Raw genomic sequence first — 18,561 nt, 5'->3', positions numbered from 1 at the left:
CGCCGGCAGCTTTGGACCTAGACGGCCCGTCTCTGTCTTTATCTTTGCGTTTTTTCAGAATGTTGGTAGTCGGGTGGCTTAGCAAAGACATATCTGGATAATTGAAGAGAGTACCAAAATATTTAAAAGCGAATATATACAGACGACGAAAAGTTCATGGTTTAAATAAGGCACAAAAACTGACAGCGAGGTACGTCGTGGTCAGGACCTAGGCAAAGAATACAGTACGAATGAAAATCTTTAAGAGGTATTTTCTTTCCACAAGAAATACAATTACTGACATTTACTGACATCAGTTTAGAGTAAGAAAAAGTTTTCCCAACGGGGTACTTAGCTTTAAGACTTTGGTCCTAAAATTTTAGGAGTTGGCCGACCGGCACTTGCGAACTGCTTCTGCTTCAGGCACCGCATGGCAAGAAAGGCTGATGTAATGGCTTCGGCTGCATGCTTTATACCCCTGACTACCTGACGTCACGGAAGATGAGACAGCAACTGACGCAGGACCCAAGACTTTGATAATCAGGCCGACTGAGGGCTACTGCAAACAGATAACCCAAATGTGATGACTGCAACAGTGAAACATGAACATCCGGCAATGAGGGACATCGTGGTCTGGGCCTACACAAGTGATGCAGCAGGAATTAAAGTCTTGGTGTGGGATCTGCTTTCCACAGGCAACACAATTGTTAACTTTTTTAGACATCGGTTAGAGCAAGAAAAAAGGGTCCCCAACAGGGTACTTAGCTTTACACATTTTCTGCTGAAGTTCGACTTTTGGTAGCGACCGACCGGCACTCATGAAAACTGCTTCTGCTACAGGCTCCATGGCAAGAAAGACTGATGTAATGACATCGGGCTGCCTTACTTTATTGTACTGACGACCTGACGCCAGACTACAGGCGACCGCATCCGGCGCACAAAAACATTGACTCTGGTATTCAGGCCGGCTGAGGGCTACCACAGCAGGGATAAACCACAGGTGATGACTGCAACAGTGAAACACGAAAAACATCTTAGCACATGAGATTTGAGGGGAGTCAGACTGAAAGGTTAATATTTAATACAGCACACAGGGACTACAACTGCAGATTCTTTTAAAGGGATCTCTGTCTGTGACTAGATCTTGCTAAGCTTTTTGATTATAATCAACCAACCAGTTATGAAAGTTATAAAACTGTAGGCTGTAAAAAAAAGACTTTATGAAAGTATGGAAATCAGAAATAATAAAAACTTTTTTTTAGTTACATTAGATCGAAACTAGAACATGGAACAGTAAGATACAAGAAAACTAGCATGAGTAAACTGGGAAGAGTACACAAAACGTACCAAGGGTTTCCATGGATCATCATCATCAGATCTATATTAAATCAGCAAATGCTTAAAAAAGCGAACGCTGATTTATCGACCCCTTACAATCCCAAACACTTGGAACAGCGACCCCCCCCCCCACTTAAATATACCAACTCCGAGACTGCACCAGAATGAGGAAAACAGCAACGTAACAGATGCCGCCAAGCGATTTCTTTCCCAGGGAAAGAAATCACTTGTATGCCATTTCGCTATTTTGCTGTTTCGTGCTTTCAAGTTCGATCAAGACGCATTCAGAGGATTGCATTTTCCATTACATAATATGAACCCTCATCATTTACCCCCACCCCCAAATCACCATTTTCTACATGGGGTTGTGATGTCGTGTCATCTATCGCCATCTCTCTCAATTCAATGTTACTCTTCTACCTTCTTTGAAACTCACACCCACCATAGGCCTTCTCTCAGACAATCCATCCACCTCTTTGCTAGACACCCTCGTTTTTCTCTTGCCTTCTTCCAGTCTGTCCCAAACCTTCACCAGACTGTCTTTTGCTTTTCTGCACATGTGGCCAAACCACTGTAATTTGTTCTCTTTGACATTCTCTGCAATTGCAGCAACTTTGGCTTCTGCTCTCACCTTCTGTCCCCCACGGTGTGCATTCTATACCCCCCCCGCCTCAGGCACTTCATCTCCATCACATCAAGCATCCTCAACTGCTTTGCCTTTACTGCCCATGTTTCTGTACCATAAAGTAGTATTGGTCACACTACTGTTTTGTACACCTCACTTTTCAGTTTCTTCAGAATTCCTCTCTTCCTCCGTTATAAAGAACTCCTGATATTCTATGCCCGTTGGTGGCTGCCCCTCTGAATCTAGCCTTGACCTCTTTTGGACTTCGCTTCTCCTCAACCACTCCCTCCCAGATGCTTGAAGCTGGTAACCTGATGCACTATTTTCCCTTCTATCGCAACTCTCTGCTTCTTAGGATTCCCACATTTGCTGCCATTACAGCTGTTTTATCTATACTCAGTTTCATCGCATGTGCCCTCAAGTTTTCATTCTATTCCCCTATCCTTTGCTGAACTTCTTGCTCAGAGTTTCCCTGTAAAGCTATACTGTCTGCATACTACAACCTTGTTGATCTGTCCCCTCTGACCCATTTGCTAATGTAGCCCATCACCAATATGACCAGCAGTGGTGTTACAACTAAACCCCGACGCACACCCACTTGCACTGGGACCCTATCTCAAATAGATATTTAAGAGGAGACATTATTCAGGTAACTAAGGACACCTGGAGACAAATAACTCTGGAAATAATTGGGGGTTATATCAAAGAGTAGTAGAAGAGAAGCACTGGACAACCTGCGTAGGAGATTATACAGGAATGAGGTGCATATTAATTGGTTCTCAGAGAAAGTAGTGGATGCCTTGACATGTCTACCAAATTTATTAAAACAAGCACTACTTTAGATATTTTTAAGAACAGCTCAGGCACATATGAGGACTGTTCTGGTATATTAGCAGACTAGAAGGGCATTACTGCCTGTGCCTGAAGTATACTTTTACATGTGTAATGATGAGTTGTCTACAGCACAAGCAAGTTACTTAATTTCACAAAGCAAACTTCTCAGTTCGAAAAGCACACCCTCCAGTGCAAATTAAGCAAGCCACAATTTGAAGCAGTAGTGTGACAGCCAAGTAAAAAAATGAAACAAATAATGCCACTTCCACAATTTCACTGGGGGGGGGGGCAGTCTTAGGTTACATCCACTAGCACAGACTCAACAGTAGAGTTCATTAGTTCAGTGCAGCCTAGCAAAAGTCTTACAAATTTCACACTAAAAACTAATGCTGGGTTCCCAAACAAGTCACACACAGCACATGGAGGTCTGCAAGTGGGATTTTATGCCCACATTTCTACATTTTTGCAGCTCAAATGCAAAATCTACTGTAACAAAATAAGCAAATCACAACAGAATAGCCTTCCAAAATCAGGGCCCTACAGTCAGAACTCCTAAATTCAATGTGTAAAGCACAAAAAATCATACACCAGCAGATCGCAACACAGCTACAAACAATAAGAATACAAACAGTAAAAACTCCCTATAAAACTTAACTTACTCAGAAGCAAAAAGCCAGGAAAAAGGTGAGCACACTTGCATCTTGAGCAAAGGGAGGGGGAAAAATCAAACTCTTGATTTGCAAAGCATTAATTGCAAACGTATCATTAGGAAAAGTAAAGCAATACATATAGTCACTCACTGAACCACTGTCCAAGGAACATGCAAAATAACAGTAATACAGATTTTCAAACAAATAGTCTCCGAGGATCTGGATCATCCACATTACTCTGCTGTAAGCCAAAAGCAGCAATACAGATATGGAGGAAGTAGGGAATTACACAACATTATGGGACCTGGGGGACAATAGTGCTGGATGCCCAGGAAAATTCATGGTGCGGACCCGACTTCAGTCTGTGCCAAAGCCTCTTTGGATGAACAGGACTGACAAAAATCATCACGATCTGTGGTTATAGGAACTTCCTATGCAGTTTAGGAACTTTCCAGTGACAGTGGAGCTTTGATTTTATAAAAATAAGACTGTTTGAAGAATCAAGTGGAAAAAAAAAAATTCGAGAATTACTTGACACTTAAACAGATATCAAACAATATCAAAAGGGACACACACACACGTTAAAATGTAGGAAATTGACATAGCTATTTATATAACCATCACTGTCAGATAAGCTGATTTTTTTCCTGACAGACTAGAAATGCGTTTCAATAACGGACTTCAGTAAAAGAAAAAGCTATTACACACACACAAGAAGCAATTATGACTGCATCCTTTCTGAAGTACATTTAGTGTGCAATGCAAAGGGCAGAAAATGAAAGCAAACTGTCCTATTTTCAAACTTAAACAGTGAGGGGATTGAAAAAAATGGCAATTTTCTTGTATTTGCAAAGTCGGTAGCTATTTTCATGTGCAAATGTTCTCAGTGGAAGACAAGAAGTCTACCGGTACAAGTAATTAGCATGAGAAGTCTTGAGTACTGTGCTCAGAATGAAATTTACAAAGGTTCTTTTATGCATCTGCAAAGTTAATTTATTTTTATTTTTCACTCCATCATCAATGCCTTTTACTTGGAGACAAGCTGTCTGCAAGTGCAGGCAATTGATCATGACACCTCCGAACACACACTGCCGAGAGAAATTTATGAGGTACAGTGAGCTTAACATTTAAAGGGTACACTGGTAAGCAGTTCAATGAAAAAAAAATGAAGTACAAATCTGGGAAAGATATGCAAGTTGCAACCTTAATATTTATATAAATAAATATATTGCGCAATGATAACGTTGTCGCATCACAGCAAGAGGTTCTCCAGTTAGATTCTTGGCTGGAGTACCTTCTGTGCAGAGTCTGTATGTCTTCCGTGTGTCTGTGTGGGGTTTCTCCGGGTATTCCGGTTTCCTACCACATTACAAAGACATGCGTCTGGAGTGTTGGCCTCCGCTGAAAATTGGCTTCATTCCAAGTCTGACTTTCCCGGTAAATAAATGTTAAATAAAATAAATACACATTTAATACTAGCAGTGCACAAAGGTTATGCATTCAAAGGATAGCCAGTGTACTTTTTCTAGGGTTAAAAGCATGCAAGCCATTTTTCATATCAGGGAAGGGAATAAAGTTATAAAAAAAAAGGGCAGCAATCAGTGTTAAGTGGGCTCACATGGCTGTAACATGAACTAGCATGGATAACCTTAATTGTTGAATAGATAATACCCCTGGGTGCACCCCTTGATTTGGGGCAACTGCTACTATATGCAGTGATTAACTTCAATTGCTGAAAATTGCTCATGTTTAAGTAGAGAACAAGGAGCCTGAAGATCTATTTTTTTTAGTGTTTTTGCTGAAGCAAAGTCTTGAAAATTGTTACATGGGTTCAAATGGAGACGAGAAGCAACAACTGGGCAAGAGATCAGCCTGCCAAAAATTAGTGTACAAGCTAAAAATTGGAAATACACATTCAAAAGAACTGTCGTGTATAATAGGTGGGGAGCAAAAGCTATCATAATGCTAACTCTGCCCATATTTTCATGGAATGTAAATGGCCTTACAGGTAAAGAATAAAAGTAGAGCATACTGAATTACATTAAGAAATGTAGACTGAAAATAGCAATATTGCAGAAAACAAATTTGTATATACAGGAGTATGTGAGCTTGACTAAATGGTTTCAAGGTGGGCATTCAGCAGAATATCAAGAATAAAGGAAAATGGGAGTAGTAACAGACAGAGGGGCTTCCAAAGTGACAGAAGAGGAACAAAGACAATGGTATATTTGTGACAGTAAAGGGTTACTGGCAAGTATTTACAGTCTACTAAAACTGCTAATTCAGAATAAGAATTTCAAAGAAATAATCAAGTTTCAGCAGGAAATTCTATTTATGTGGAGGGAATGGAACTTTATTCACATAGCAATGTCAGTGGTGCAACAGGCAGCACAGACACCTTTGGTGAAGAAGGCCAGTGCTGGCTGGTGACTTCAAATCAAAAGGGGGCTGCAGGAGACAGATGAATGGGTGGGAGCAATGGAAAGGGTGTTGCCAACTAGAAAGAGGCGGAGCTATGCTCAAAACCACAAAAACTGGGACTTATACGCTGCCCTGGGTGCCAAACCGTCATTATGAGAGTCCAATCAAGACAAAATTAAGTGTAGAAGAAAAAATATTTCAATGCACTGGCTACATGACAAGCTTACTTAAAATCTAGATGGAAACAAAGGTTGTGAGGCATGAAAAAATAAATTACTTTTTATATACATTACTGGAATGCCAGTTAAAATCAAGTAAAAAAAAAAAAAAAAAACAAGCAGCACTCAACTCAAACCACTTCTCCTTGCACTGCAGTTCTAATTATAATTTATATTCAGCTTTGTAAAAGTACAAAGTAACATCATGCTGAAAGTAGCAATCTCTGTGATACGCCACTTTGTTTCTTATCCAAAAAAGACCTGCTGCCTGACAACTGTCTACTTGTTTCATGAGGAAAACATGATCAAAGTAAAAAATGAGCAGCAAACGAGAAACACGCTCAAGATAAATTGCTTAAAGGATTACTGTGCAGGTTATGGGACCACACATGACAGATTGGCATTCTGTTTAGTTTACTGACAAAGCCTACAAAGATGACTGCAAGTCTCCAACAAATGTAGTGAGCTTCTGAAAATACTGTAATCCTGTCCTTTAATACAGATATTGTCATATGCATTTCAATACCTAAGGCTTATACATCATCTAGTTATGTAAATATTCTCTGCATGGCAACAACAAAAAGGCTTTCAATGTTGGTAATCCTTCAACAGTATGCTTATTAAAGCTTACTTGCATCTTACAATCTCAGACAATCTTACCTGATGGTCATTAAAGCCTTGTTACTTAAACACAGAGCAAAAGACAGTGCAACAACATGCATTTTCTGAATAAGCATGAATCAACAGTATAAAAATATGACAGAAAACCAGAACATTCAGCAAAATAAAGGACAGATGAAAAGCCACTGTAGTACTTAGATGTGTCTACCTTGGGTGGGGATACTTCGCACACTTACACTGCATAATTGCTCCTTGCCTTGCTTGGGCACATCCAGAGTCACTACATGGGGGAGTGGGCTGTAACAAGCACGTCACAATCTGAAACGTCTCTGGCTGACGGTGATGGCCCTGACACCACATTTGTCACATCTCTCAACCTCAGAGCAAGAAATCTGAACAAAGCCATATATAGAAGTGGGGCAAAGGCCCAAAAATAAGGACAATTTTTAAATATTGCTCTTATGAACTTAGAAAGATAATAGGTCTTGCATTAGCATGAATTTTCTGAAGGGTATGAAATCTGAAACTCAAATGTCTGTCATTATTTTCCAACTTCATTCTTTAATGATTTTCAACTAATTTGCCAGAAAACCACAATTTTATGAAAAACAGACCAAAATTGTGATGCAAAAATATAAAATTGCCACACAATACAGCTGGGAACCTGTCAAAGGGACACTTTTTAATATATTAGTACCGTTAAGTTGAGCAGATGACAAAATAAGAGAATATACATGCATTTCTGACAAAGTAATCTATAACTCTGATCATTACAATTATTTCTTAACTGTAAACCCTCCACATTTTCTTCCAAAATTGCCATTTTGGGGAAGGATTATAAGAGGGAGAGCAACATTCTGTGCCAAAGTCGGGGACAGTTTAGAGGTTTGGATATACCTAATTCTATAAAGTGATTTATTTGTGCGTACCTCTCAACCTCAACACAGGAAATCTGGACAAGACCAAATATATTGGGGGAACGTACAGACGGTACTGAAAATTGCTGTTGTATAAACTTAGTTGCAGGTATTGCTTTAGCATGCATTTTTCTGAAGGGTAAGAAGTCTGAAACTCGATGTCTGTCATTATTTAGTGACTTCATTCCTAAATGATTTGCCAGAAACCCACAAATTTTATGAGGAGCAAACCAAAAATAAGAAGCAAAAATGTATTCATTCTGTGAAAATCTGGAAAGCTGAGTGGCATAGTTCAGCCGGGGCTGTCAGAGTTTGCTGCCCTTCCCTCCTCACAAAATCATGGTCGAATGGGGCCATCCCCCTGCAGCCATTCCAATTACTTGGCTATTTCACCCCATTTACCATAAACAATGTAATGTGCATACTGCTTTACTTCTACGATGATTTGGGTTTCATTTAAAAGTTTTATTTTACATTTTACAGCACAAACAATAATAAACATTGCTAAACAAAGCAATGCAGTCTCGCAATGAAAACAGACTTAGCATTAAAATTTCTCTGTCCTTGAAACTCACATTCATTGAAACAGCATTGAAACCCACATTCAAAAGAAAATGCATCAGGCCAGTGGCCGATAAAGATTAACTTTGGGCCGTTTTCAAATCATAGGCCCCTTGCACACAAAACATACATGTGTTCTGATACACCTTCCTGACTGTATTAAATTATATTCCTTGTATAATACAGCACAGTTGTTAGAGGGAATTTTAAATTTATTGTTTTGAACATTTTTCCAATAAACAATGAAACAAAATGCATGCACCAATAATGGCAAAACTGCCCAATTCAGAAGATTTCCATCATAAAAAGTCTACTCAAACTTCTACAATCCACCAATATAAGTAAATATGCACAATCTCTGCAGAAGTAAAAGTCATCTAAATAATTCCACATTAAAGAGATCTGTAACTAACAAAGATGTTGCTGCTAGCAAACAACTTTATATTTCATTGCTTCACCTACAAATAAAATGCCTGTTGCGATTTAGGAATAAATTGCCTGTGTTACATAAAAAAAAAAAAAAAGGATACGCTAGTAATATTGCAATAGGAAATGGATGGCAAACTGATAACAGGTTCACAGTTACTTGATATCTCCGCCAAAGATGACATTCTCAGGACTGCAGCATCCACCTCCTTTAAAAGTACACCACAGTACAGTGTATCAGAAATGCATATACTACCTGTTATACTATTAACAATGCAAGCTGATTCAGCATAAGCAGCACTAAACTTCTCTTCCCCTGAAGCTCTTGGCTCCTTGTAAAATCCACTCGACACTCAACTGAATCTCTCAACTTTGCAGCACATGAGCACAAGAAATCTGGAAACAGCCAAAATTTATTTGTGGAACAAAAGCCCAAAAACCAGGGACTAAACCTTGCCTGTATAACCTTGGAAAGTTGCTGGAATAAAATGCTGCACTACCGCCATGCATTTCAGTGCCAGGTTTTGAACCCAGGACCCTGTGCACTACAGTCAGCTGTTTCTTGAAAGACAGGAAGACTGAAATTTAAATGGCTATCATTTAGTGAATTCAGTTCTCACCACAGCTCTCAAACTCTTAGCACAAAACACCTGAACAAAGCCAATAATGGGTGAATACAGCCCCCAAACATATTCAGTGAATTCTGTTCTTACCATAGCTGTCAACCTCTTAGCACAAAAAACCTACATAAAGCCAATAATGGGGGAATACAGCCCCAAAAATAGGGACGCATTTTAAATATTGAGCTTATAAACTTAGAAAATTGCTAAAATAAAACATTTTGTGTTACCATGTACTTTCTAAAGAATATGAAGTCGGAAATTCAAATGTCTGAAAATCCAGAAAACCACAGATTTTATGAGGAACAGAACAAAACTAGGAGGCAAAAATCTGAATGCTTTTCACAAGTGGTGGTGAGTAGGGAATTCAGTTTCTTGCTACCTATATCTAAGGTTGAGGGTTTGAAACTGGGTTTCTCTCTAGCCACCAGGCATTTACACACACACAGAGACACACACACACACACACACACACACACACACACACACACACACACACACACACACACACACACACACACCAGTAAAAGCATAAAGCAGTCCCACACAGTACCTGTTCAGTAAAAGCAAAAAGCAGTCTCACACAGTAACTGTTTAGTAAAAGCAAAAAGCAGTCACACACAGTACCCGTTTAGTAAAAGCAAAAGGCAGTCCTACACAGTACCCGTTTAGTAAAAGCATACAGCAGTATAAAGCAGTCCCACAAAGAACCTGTTCAGTAAATGCATAAAGGAGTCCCACACAGTACCTTTTCAGTAAAAGCATAAAGCAGTCCATTGCAAAGCATAACTCATTCAGCAGCCTGTATGTTTCTAAGCTTCCTCCATAAAGCTAAAGCAGCCCGTTTGCAACATTCAGCAGCCTCCCATTTGCAGCATTCCACAGCCAGTATATTTCGCCATAAGCCTCCTCCGACATAAAGCAGCCAGTTCACAGTACTGTTTCCAGAATGCCGAGCATGCATCTGTGCAGAGGACAGACTGCAGACCTTTCAGTCCGATTCCCTTTCAGTCTATGCGGCTGTAATCGCATAGACTTCTGAGGCATCTGCAAGACTGTTGCCTTCTTCTGAATTCGGACTGGTTAAACAGCCGTCCGGATTAGAGTCGCATGCGTGAGTTTTGGGAATTTTTGTATTTTGGTTTTCAGCTGGGGGGGCTGCAGTCCAATAGGACGATCCACCACTGCAGAAGGCTTTGGATTATATTCCCATACCTGGCAAACCCATTGCTGATACTGGAGTGCACCATAAGGAGAGGCACATCTCTCAACTGTCCAGCCGTAAGCAGAATGTCCAGATTTCTGCCTCACATTTTCGGTCTATTCTACACACAATCTGTGGCTTTCTGGCAAACTAGTGAGGATTCAATTCACTAAATAATAAAAGACATTTGAGGTTCAGATTTTGTGTCTTTCTGAAAATGCATGGTAACACAAAACCTTTTATTCTAGCAAATTTCTAAGTTTATAAGAGCAATATTTAAAATGGGTCCCTATTTTTGGGCCTTTGCAACCCCCCCACACATTACTGTTGGATTTTTCCAGATTTCTTGTGCTAAAAGGTTGAAAGGTATGAAGGAGGGGACTGCACTGCATGTGTCATCCTTTGGATAAGACGTTAAGAGATCCCATCTACTTCAATGGAAATAGCTCAGATGGATGTAAAATATCCCAGTGGCACCTCCAGAAAAGAACAGGGGGATGTTCCCAGATGCCCTGGCCTAATTTCTCCTAGTAGTACAAATACTACCTCAAGTCTCCCCTAAAAGAGGCCAAAAGCTAACTGGGCTAATCTGGTTAATAAAGGGTACCCAATAAATACATCCTTATTGCAAATTTTATTTAGTTTTGTATCAGATAGCCACAAAAAGGACAATATAACAAACAAGGATATACTTCTGGACAGCTATGAGAATATTTGGTATAGAGACTACAAATTCAGTAGTAGGAACTCAGAACAGAATCTGAGCATTATGCTCAAAGGTACAATAATTGGGCTACAATGGACAAATAGTTTCACAGGTGCACATGTACTTAATTAAAAGCTTTTACACACATCCACTAACTATGTCAGGTCATACACTAATAAAACAGAGATAAAAATGCAGGCTAATGAAATAAAAATGAGACAATGGCTCACTCTTTCTTGTTAAAGGGGAGGAATTGAGGAATTGGTAGTGGAAATAGTTTCAGAATTATTAGGGAATACAAAAATTTATTCAATAGGGATAGCTAGTGTGATGCTCGTCCCCTGGCCTAGCAATCAAGGAGTCTCAATCCTCACCACTAACACCAGGGAGGGCATCTCATATGAGAGGAAAGGATAGTAAGTGCAATTTCCCTTAAGAGCTCAAAGAGATCACAGTCAGCCGGGGCTGGTTGCTCCCTTGCTCCCCAGGTCCCCAATAAGACTCCCCTCTGACACAGCTATAGGGTCCAGATCTCAGCCTAGCTGGGCAAGCTAAAATCTCAAACACCCTCTCTGTCCAACCCGTGCTCGTGTCCCTGCCCAAGTAGCTGACACACACCATACTTTGAGAAAAGAGGTTATACAACCACACAAACTTCTGGGGAAGTCTGGCACAGGTTCTCCAGCTGTGCCCCTTTTACCCAGACTATATGGTAGTACCCCCTGCCACCACCCAGCTAATATTATCAGCTACCCAAAGGCCCTTATAAAAGGTTGCCCAGTTATTATTGTGCAATATTATTATCCAATTGGTACATGTGACTAAACAGTCAAAAGCTTATTTGGAGTAACCTGGACAGTAAACTCTATAAATATGCAATATACTCTAGAGCTTAAACTATCTCTACACAAAACAGCCACAGTTAAAAGGTTTTAAAATATTTAATAATAAATAATTAAAACCACAAGACAAAACTTTCTACTACACAGTCAGTGCTAGTCAAGAGTTGAGAGATCACACAAATACTTAAAATAAATCAGTAGTACAATTCTGACATCAGAGAAACACAGTCTAATCTTTATAGCTTCTAGCTATCTACAAGAAAACACACTTCTAAAATAACTTAAATAAGCCAACAGGCAGAGTGACGATTTGGATGTTCAGACAAAAATGCTCCGTAATCTCAGATTCTCTGTTTAAATTGCTATTGCAGTTCTGATAAAACATTACATCATTTCACACTTTCCTGGTGTTCCCAGGCCGACAGAAACTGCATTTACATTCTTTTACACTTAGAGCAATAAAGGACATTCCACATGTAAATTCTTGTCATTAACTTTAGCCTTAAAACAACAGTAAGGAAAAGCCTTCATCTAGCCGGACTGGAGCCAACTTTAGATCAAAGGGTCACAAGCAGCTTTTACTGGGTCAGTAGACAGCACTGCTGCCACATTTTTGATACAGCATTTTTTTCATTTAAGACAACAAGCCTGTGATTCACATTCATATTTACAAATGAAAGAATCTAGCTAGGCTGGCAGCCTTCACCCATCTCTACCGGTCTTCACAGCTAGTTAATGGGAAAAATGAAACTAGAGTTTACAAATAGGGAAGAAATAAGGCAAGGTAACATGAACTATTTTAGAGGGGCTGGCAAAGATTAAAGCATTTTAGAATCAGGAGAATCCCTTAGAACAAGTAGAGCAGCAACTGCAGAGTACTAAAGGAAAAATAAAAGGAACATCTGGACAATATGCATGACTTAGGAAAGGCTGCTGTTAAGCAATTATTTTTGAAAACTCCAGAGCATATTAATGTCTAGCACAGACAGTAGAATGGGTTGCTGCCAAACTCAGGGAGCCTCTTAAGAAAAATCAAAGATATTTCAAAAATGTTAAGACACTGTGTAAAGCAGTGTAAATGTGGCAACCAAGAAAAAAGAACAAATGGAAATATTTATGAAAGATTTAAATTTGTGCTTAAAAGCCAAAATAGACTAAATAAAACCAGTGATGAGTAATCAATTAAGATGGAATTCAAGAACCAATGGTACTCCTGTGGCAGTTTAGTGGGAAGAAAGTGAGAAAGGCCCAGAAGATTTTGTGTTCCAGTAAGGGGGTTGGGGGCTCCAGCATCTTGGAAGAAAGCTGGGGTGGCTGCTGTATTACCAAAAGAGGGCAAAATCCCTTCAGACCCAACTTCATATAGACTCATTTGCGACAGTGGTTTAAAACTATAAGTGTTTATATGACTATACTTTGGCAAAGGAGCTTCCAAAAGTTATAGAAGTGGGTTAGTGTGATTTGGTGGAGAAAGGGTAGATATTTGGCAACATTAACTGAACAATGATGATCCAAAGAAAGACGAATGTTAGAAAACACTGCTACTACTAGTAGGTCTTGATGCAGAGAAAATATTTAATATAGAGTCAACTGGGATTTTATGATTAGGGTAATGGTAGCATTTGTATTCTCTGACAAAATAATAGGTTTAATTAGGAGGATATATGTAGGCTAGGCGGCAAGAATTAAAGGTGAGAAGGTGCCTTTCCGACAAGCTGTGTCCAAATGAGGGAACAAGACAGTTGTGTCTTCTTTCTCCTTTGCTTGTTTTTTATTTAGAGCTATTAACAAAGAAAACAAATTACTCAAATTCAAGGATATAAAATCTTATGGTAATCAAGAAAAGTTAGCAGGCAACAATATTCTGCACTTGATACATCTAGAAAAGTAAAATACAGTATTGTCAAACATGAAGACAGTTTCAAGTCTGCAGAAAATAAAATAAAACTTATATCAGTAAACTATGCACCCACACACAAATGTATTGATATTTACAGAAACACAAGATGAATTAATCAAGTGTACAGATCTAAAAGGATTCTATTACAGCAGCTAAGGATATGTGGCATGAGATTTCAAAAAAAGATAAAAACTGAGAAGTTGAAGCTCTTAATTATGGAAATTGATAGAGCTATACTAGCAGTGAAACACTTCTGGTCCCTTTAGTTTTATATACAGGTCAGGGGGTATATATTCATCATTGTGGTCCACAACTAGAAAGTTGAAATAATTTAACTGGGGAGGAAGAAGGAAAGAATTAAAACGGAATAGATTAATTCTCCCCAAAGAACAAGTTGGATTACCATAACCTGAGCTGAAGGGATATTTCAGCGCTAAGTGCAGTTAAAGCTTATATACATAACAAGAGTAGGTAGTTACAATTCAAAAAGGCAAATAATGGTGAATGAGGGGGGGGGTTGACAAGTAAGGAGAGAGCAGCATTTTAAATACAGGTCCTTGAAGGAGAACAACCCTACAATTAAACTCAAAGTAGCCAAATGTACCCCAAGAACTAAGCTAACATGGGAATAGGGAAAAGGAGATCTTTAACAATATGGATGACTAGACGTAGGAATATAGAAGGTAGTCAAGAGGCATCTGGGGTTTACTGGCTAAAGCTAGCAAAGAAGACACGGTTTTGGGAGCAAATAACTAGTGAGAAAGATAATGGTATGATAAGCCCAAGTTTAGACTGCAGTGACTGACAGAGTACAAAATAAATGGCCAGACCTGGGAATCTTTAGGTGAATCTACAACAGAAGTTGCTGTTAAAGGTGTTAATAGCAGGCATCTAAAATACTGCATGTTAAGAACCAGTTAGTGGAGATTAGAAAAAAAATAGAGAGAGAATGGAAAGGCAATATTCAAAGGAGCAATAACAGGACATGTGTACATCTCCCAGGTATGAAAAAGCCAGATGTTAAATATTTTTTTTGCTTGGCAGTGTCTTTATACATATTTTTGTATATCAAATTGATTTCAGATAATTTTTTTGACAGGCAGACAGCAAATGCTAGAGGTGTGATGGAAAAGAGAGCTCAAGTAGGAACATCTTTTTTTTGGAATGTAATGAGTTGGCAGACTTTATAAATTGAAACTGATACCAAACCAAGCAATAAAGAAATAAAGTCCAAACCACCACACTGGTAATAAAATCGATTCTTTTTACTTCCAACCACAACAGATGAGCGCTTTCGTCGAATAGATAGACTTCATCAGATGAAAGCACTGATATCATGACACACAAATATAAAATCGCAAACAATTAAGAATCCATTAATTATAATTTAAAGGCATACAGGTTCAAAAACCTAATATCCAATTTTAAAAAAGACTTCCCAACTTTCAAGACTTTAATAAACACATATATTCTATATGCAAACATTAATATTATAATTGTTCAACTGATAAAATACAAGTAATAAAAATGTGCAACAATTTTAAAAAATATATAAAAATTTTATAGACTTTTGGTTTATTATATACTTTCAGCTTTTTTATGTAGCACAGATTTTATACTGATGTAGCTGCCAAATTTGTATTTGTAAAGTAAATGGTTCTTCCCCCCTCTCCTCTTTGCAAACCATACCTAACTGTATCAATAATACCAAACCCTAAAAAGGATACACTGAACATGCACATTGTGTTTTATATTATATAGATAATGAGCCTATGAGTTCCTTCATATAGATGTTCATAAATTTAATCCTTGAAGAAGGAAGGGGTCTTTACCAATATAAATATAATATGCCATACATGTAGTACAGATAGCAATATATACTAAAATGTTGGATCTACAATTCCAACAAACAGCAACCACACTTTTTTAAGTCTATTATTAAGTCTGATGGTATCCTCAGTCCATATAATATACTGATGTAGGTATGGTTTGCACAAGGGAGGGGGAGACCTCAAGAACCATTTACTATACAAAGAGCTGATATGGCAGCTCAGGCTGAATTCAAACTCACCACCAGGTTTAAATGACTACATCACTATAAAATCTGTGCTACATAAAAAAGCTGAAAGTATATAATAAACCAAAAGACTATAACATTTTTATATATTTTTTTTAAATTGTTGCACATTTTTATTACTTGTATTTTATCAGTTGAACAATTATAATATTAATGTTTGCATACAAAATATATGTGTTTATTAAAGTCTTGAAAGTTGGGAAGTCTTTTTTAAAATTGGATATTAGGTTTTTGAACCTGTATGCCTTTAAATTATAATTAATGGATTCTTAATTGTTTGTGATTTTATATATAAGTGTATCATGATATCAGTGCTTTCATCTGATGAAGTCTATCTATTAGACGAAAGTGCTCATCTGTTGTGGTTGGAAGTAAAAAGAATCGATTTTATTACCAGTGTGGTGGTTTGGACTTTATTTCTTTAAGACTTTATAAATTCCCTACAGAAACCTTTGCCAGACATGTTGGAGGAGCAAATGACTAACCAAAGAAATTATTTTGAGTTGTGACACAGTACTAAACTGCCACACCCTAGTAAAGCCTAACTAAGTTTAATGCTACTGGCTGCCAAAAAGCATTTACTAGAAAATGCAAATAAAAATCTAGACCAAATGTAACTGAAGTACTGAATACTGTAAAGCACAAAAAAAAATATGGAGTTGAAATCTTTAGAAAAGGAAGGGAAGGAGCAATTTATGTAGAAACAAACAAAATTTGTGGGAACAATACAAGCAGAATAATGTTCAAGAGGAGTGAAATTTAAAGGAAGGCATGAACAGAGCATTTCACTGAATGAAAATTGCCAAAAAACGTGCATACTGCATGAAAATAAAGGAAAAATTATTTGTTTTCTGTTACTGTATATGCATCTGTCATTTTGTCAAGTTTATAGAGACATTTAAAAAATAAAAATGCTGATACTTCGGTGAGGGAAAGCGGTTTCTTTTCTCCTATTAATAATGCAAAGAACGGATAATGTAGAATAAACTAAGGAAAACATCCATGATTCTATTTTTTGCCTACTGCACAGGAAAGGCAACACTGTGTGGGGAGGTCTTTGTTTCCCACTTCAAACAATCACAACAATTCACCCTCTCTGAAAGAGCAGCTTGTGGCAAACTGGTTTATTGGTTGAGAGAAGGGCATGCATTTTTTGCATGCATACTTTTAAGAAAACTTTGTGACACTCAGCGACGCCACGAAAAAAGCATTACTTCCTCCAGATGCCTTGCCAACATGTCAAACCTAGCAATTACAGGTGATACGGGTTCCAAACCTCTGCTACGTGCCGAGCCTTCCACAATAAAAAACTAAAGCACTCAGCCACCTAAAATATTCAATCCATACAACGCCCATTCCAAGCTTGGCAAACCAATGGTTCAGACAGCATGCCTGCCGCTATCCAAGGAATCACCAGTCTTTCGTGAAGTGGAACCAATAATTTACAGAAGGAAAAAAAAAATCAAAAGCTCTTCACATTTACAACAGTAAATGTTACTACACCCAAAACTACCAATACCTTACTGTAACATTACATAATCTAGAAATGCAAGTGCTTTTTAACTCCAGTTCTTACATTTTTGTAACATTGCTGCAAAATAAGAGGTTATAAAAGCGTAATCAGGCCTAATCCAAAATATGTAAGCATAACAATCTTATGGATGTTCTACTGGTCATATCCAGCAATGAGCACATACTCCCTAAAAGTTAAACTCTGCTTGCACTAAACAGTATTCATGACAAAGTATTAGTACAAAATTTTAAATCATTACCTTTGTTTCAAAGAGCTGGTTGTAGGCAACAATAAGATTATCTTTCCTGGCAGTCTTGGCTACATTCTTAATGTTTCCCATGAGTTTGTGTTCTGCAAGAAACTACAAAACAACAAGTGTTATATTGTAGCTAGTCACTTAAAAATAGCCAACAGCCATGGCATAATATAAAGAAAGGATTTAAGCACAGTACTGGAAATTTCATCAAAGCTTATTCACTGGTATAGTGACATGACCACCACTCAACTAACTACAAAATTCAGGTTTCCAGGAAAAGTTTTACATGTAAGGGAAAACACAGGAAAAATGTACAGCCTGAAAGCCCAGAAGTTAGAAGCCCTCATTGAGTAGTGAAAGGAAGGAAAATAAACTCAGCAGTCGACATGAAGTCAAGCTTGTACTCCACAGAGCCTGTTTATCACTTCCAGGAAAGCAATGGAGGAACAAATAAGCTGTTCTCACCTTGAAGTATACCCAGGTTAAAGGAAAAAGCGGAGTGCTACCCAAAAAAGTTACGTAGCATCAGAACTGACTGCGATACTTAAGGTGCTCGACATCAGAGTACTTGGTATGTAAACACAGCACATTAATAGTGTTATTTTGCAAGACATAAGTGTGCAGATGCATCCATTACGTACATCCAAGACAGAAAGCCAAATCTGGTTTCCGAGTGCTTCTTTAAAACACAGAAACTCCCTGCTTCAAATTCAGAGACAGGCTTCAGAGCATTTATGCAAAGCACAAAACAGCAACAAACACACAGATCAAGCAGTAACGTAATTTGCCCAGAGGCTACCATCTGGATTTAGATTTAAAGCTTGAACAGATCAGCCCAACATATAATTGAGAA

The 18,561-nt window shown here is 38.2% G+C and overlaps 1 protein-coding gene across 1 annotated transcript in view; it reads right to left on the bottom strand.

Annotated features, from left to right (window-relative positions):
- The window catches only part of FKBP3 (FKBP prolyl isomerase 3), a gene marked incomplete in the record, with an annotated part of 570,007 nt that overhangs the window by 479,989 nt on the left and 71,457 nt on the right, over positions 1 to 18,561 (bottom strand). Inside the window, 1 exon segment of the mRNA XM_044074268.1 lies at positions 17,712 to 17,813. Coding sequence (XP_043930203.1) covers positions 17,712 to 17,813 — 102 coding nt within the window.

The sequence above is a fragment of the Protopterus annectens genome, chromosome 6.part0 (assembly GCF_019279795.1).
Source record: "Protopterus annectens isolate FY-2018-M chromosome 6.part0, PAN1.0, whole genome shotgun sequence".
Taxonomy (NCBI): Eukaryota; Metazoa; Chordata; order Ceratodontiformes; family Protopteridae; genus Protopterus; species Protopterus annectens.
This window is presented reverse-complemented; position numbering and strand designations above follow the sequence as displayed.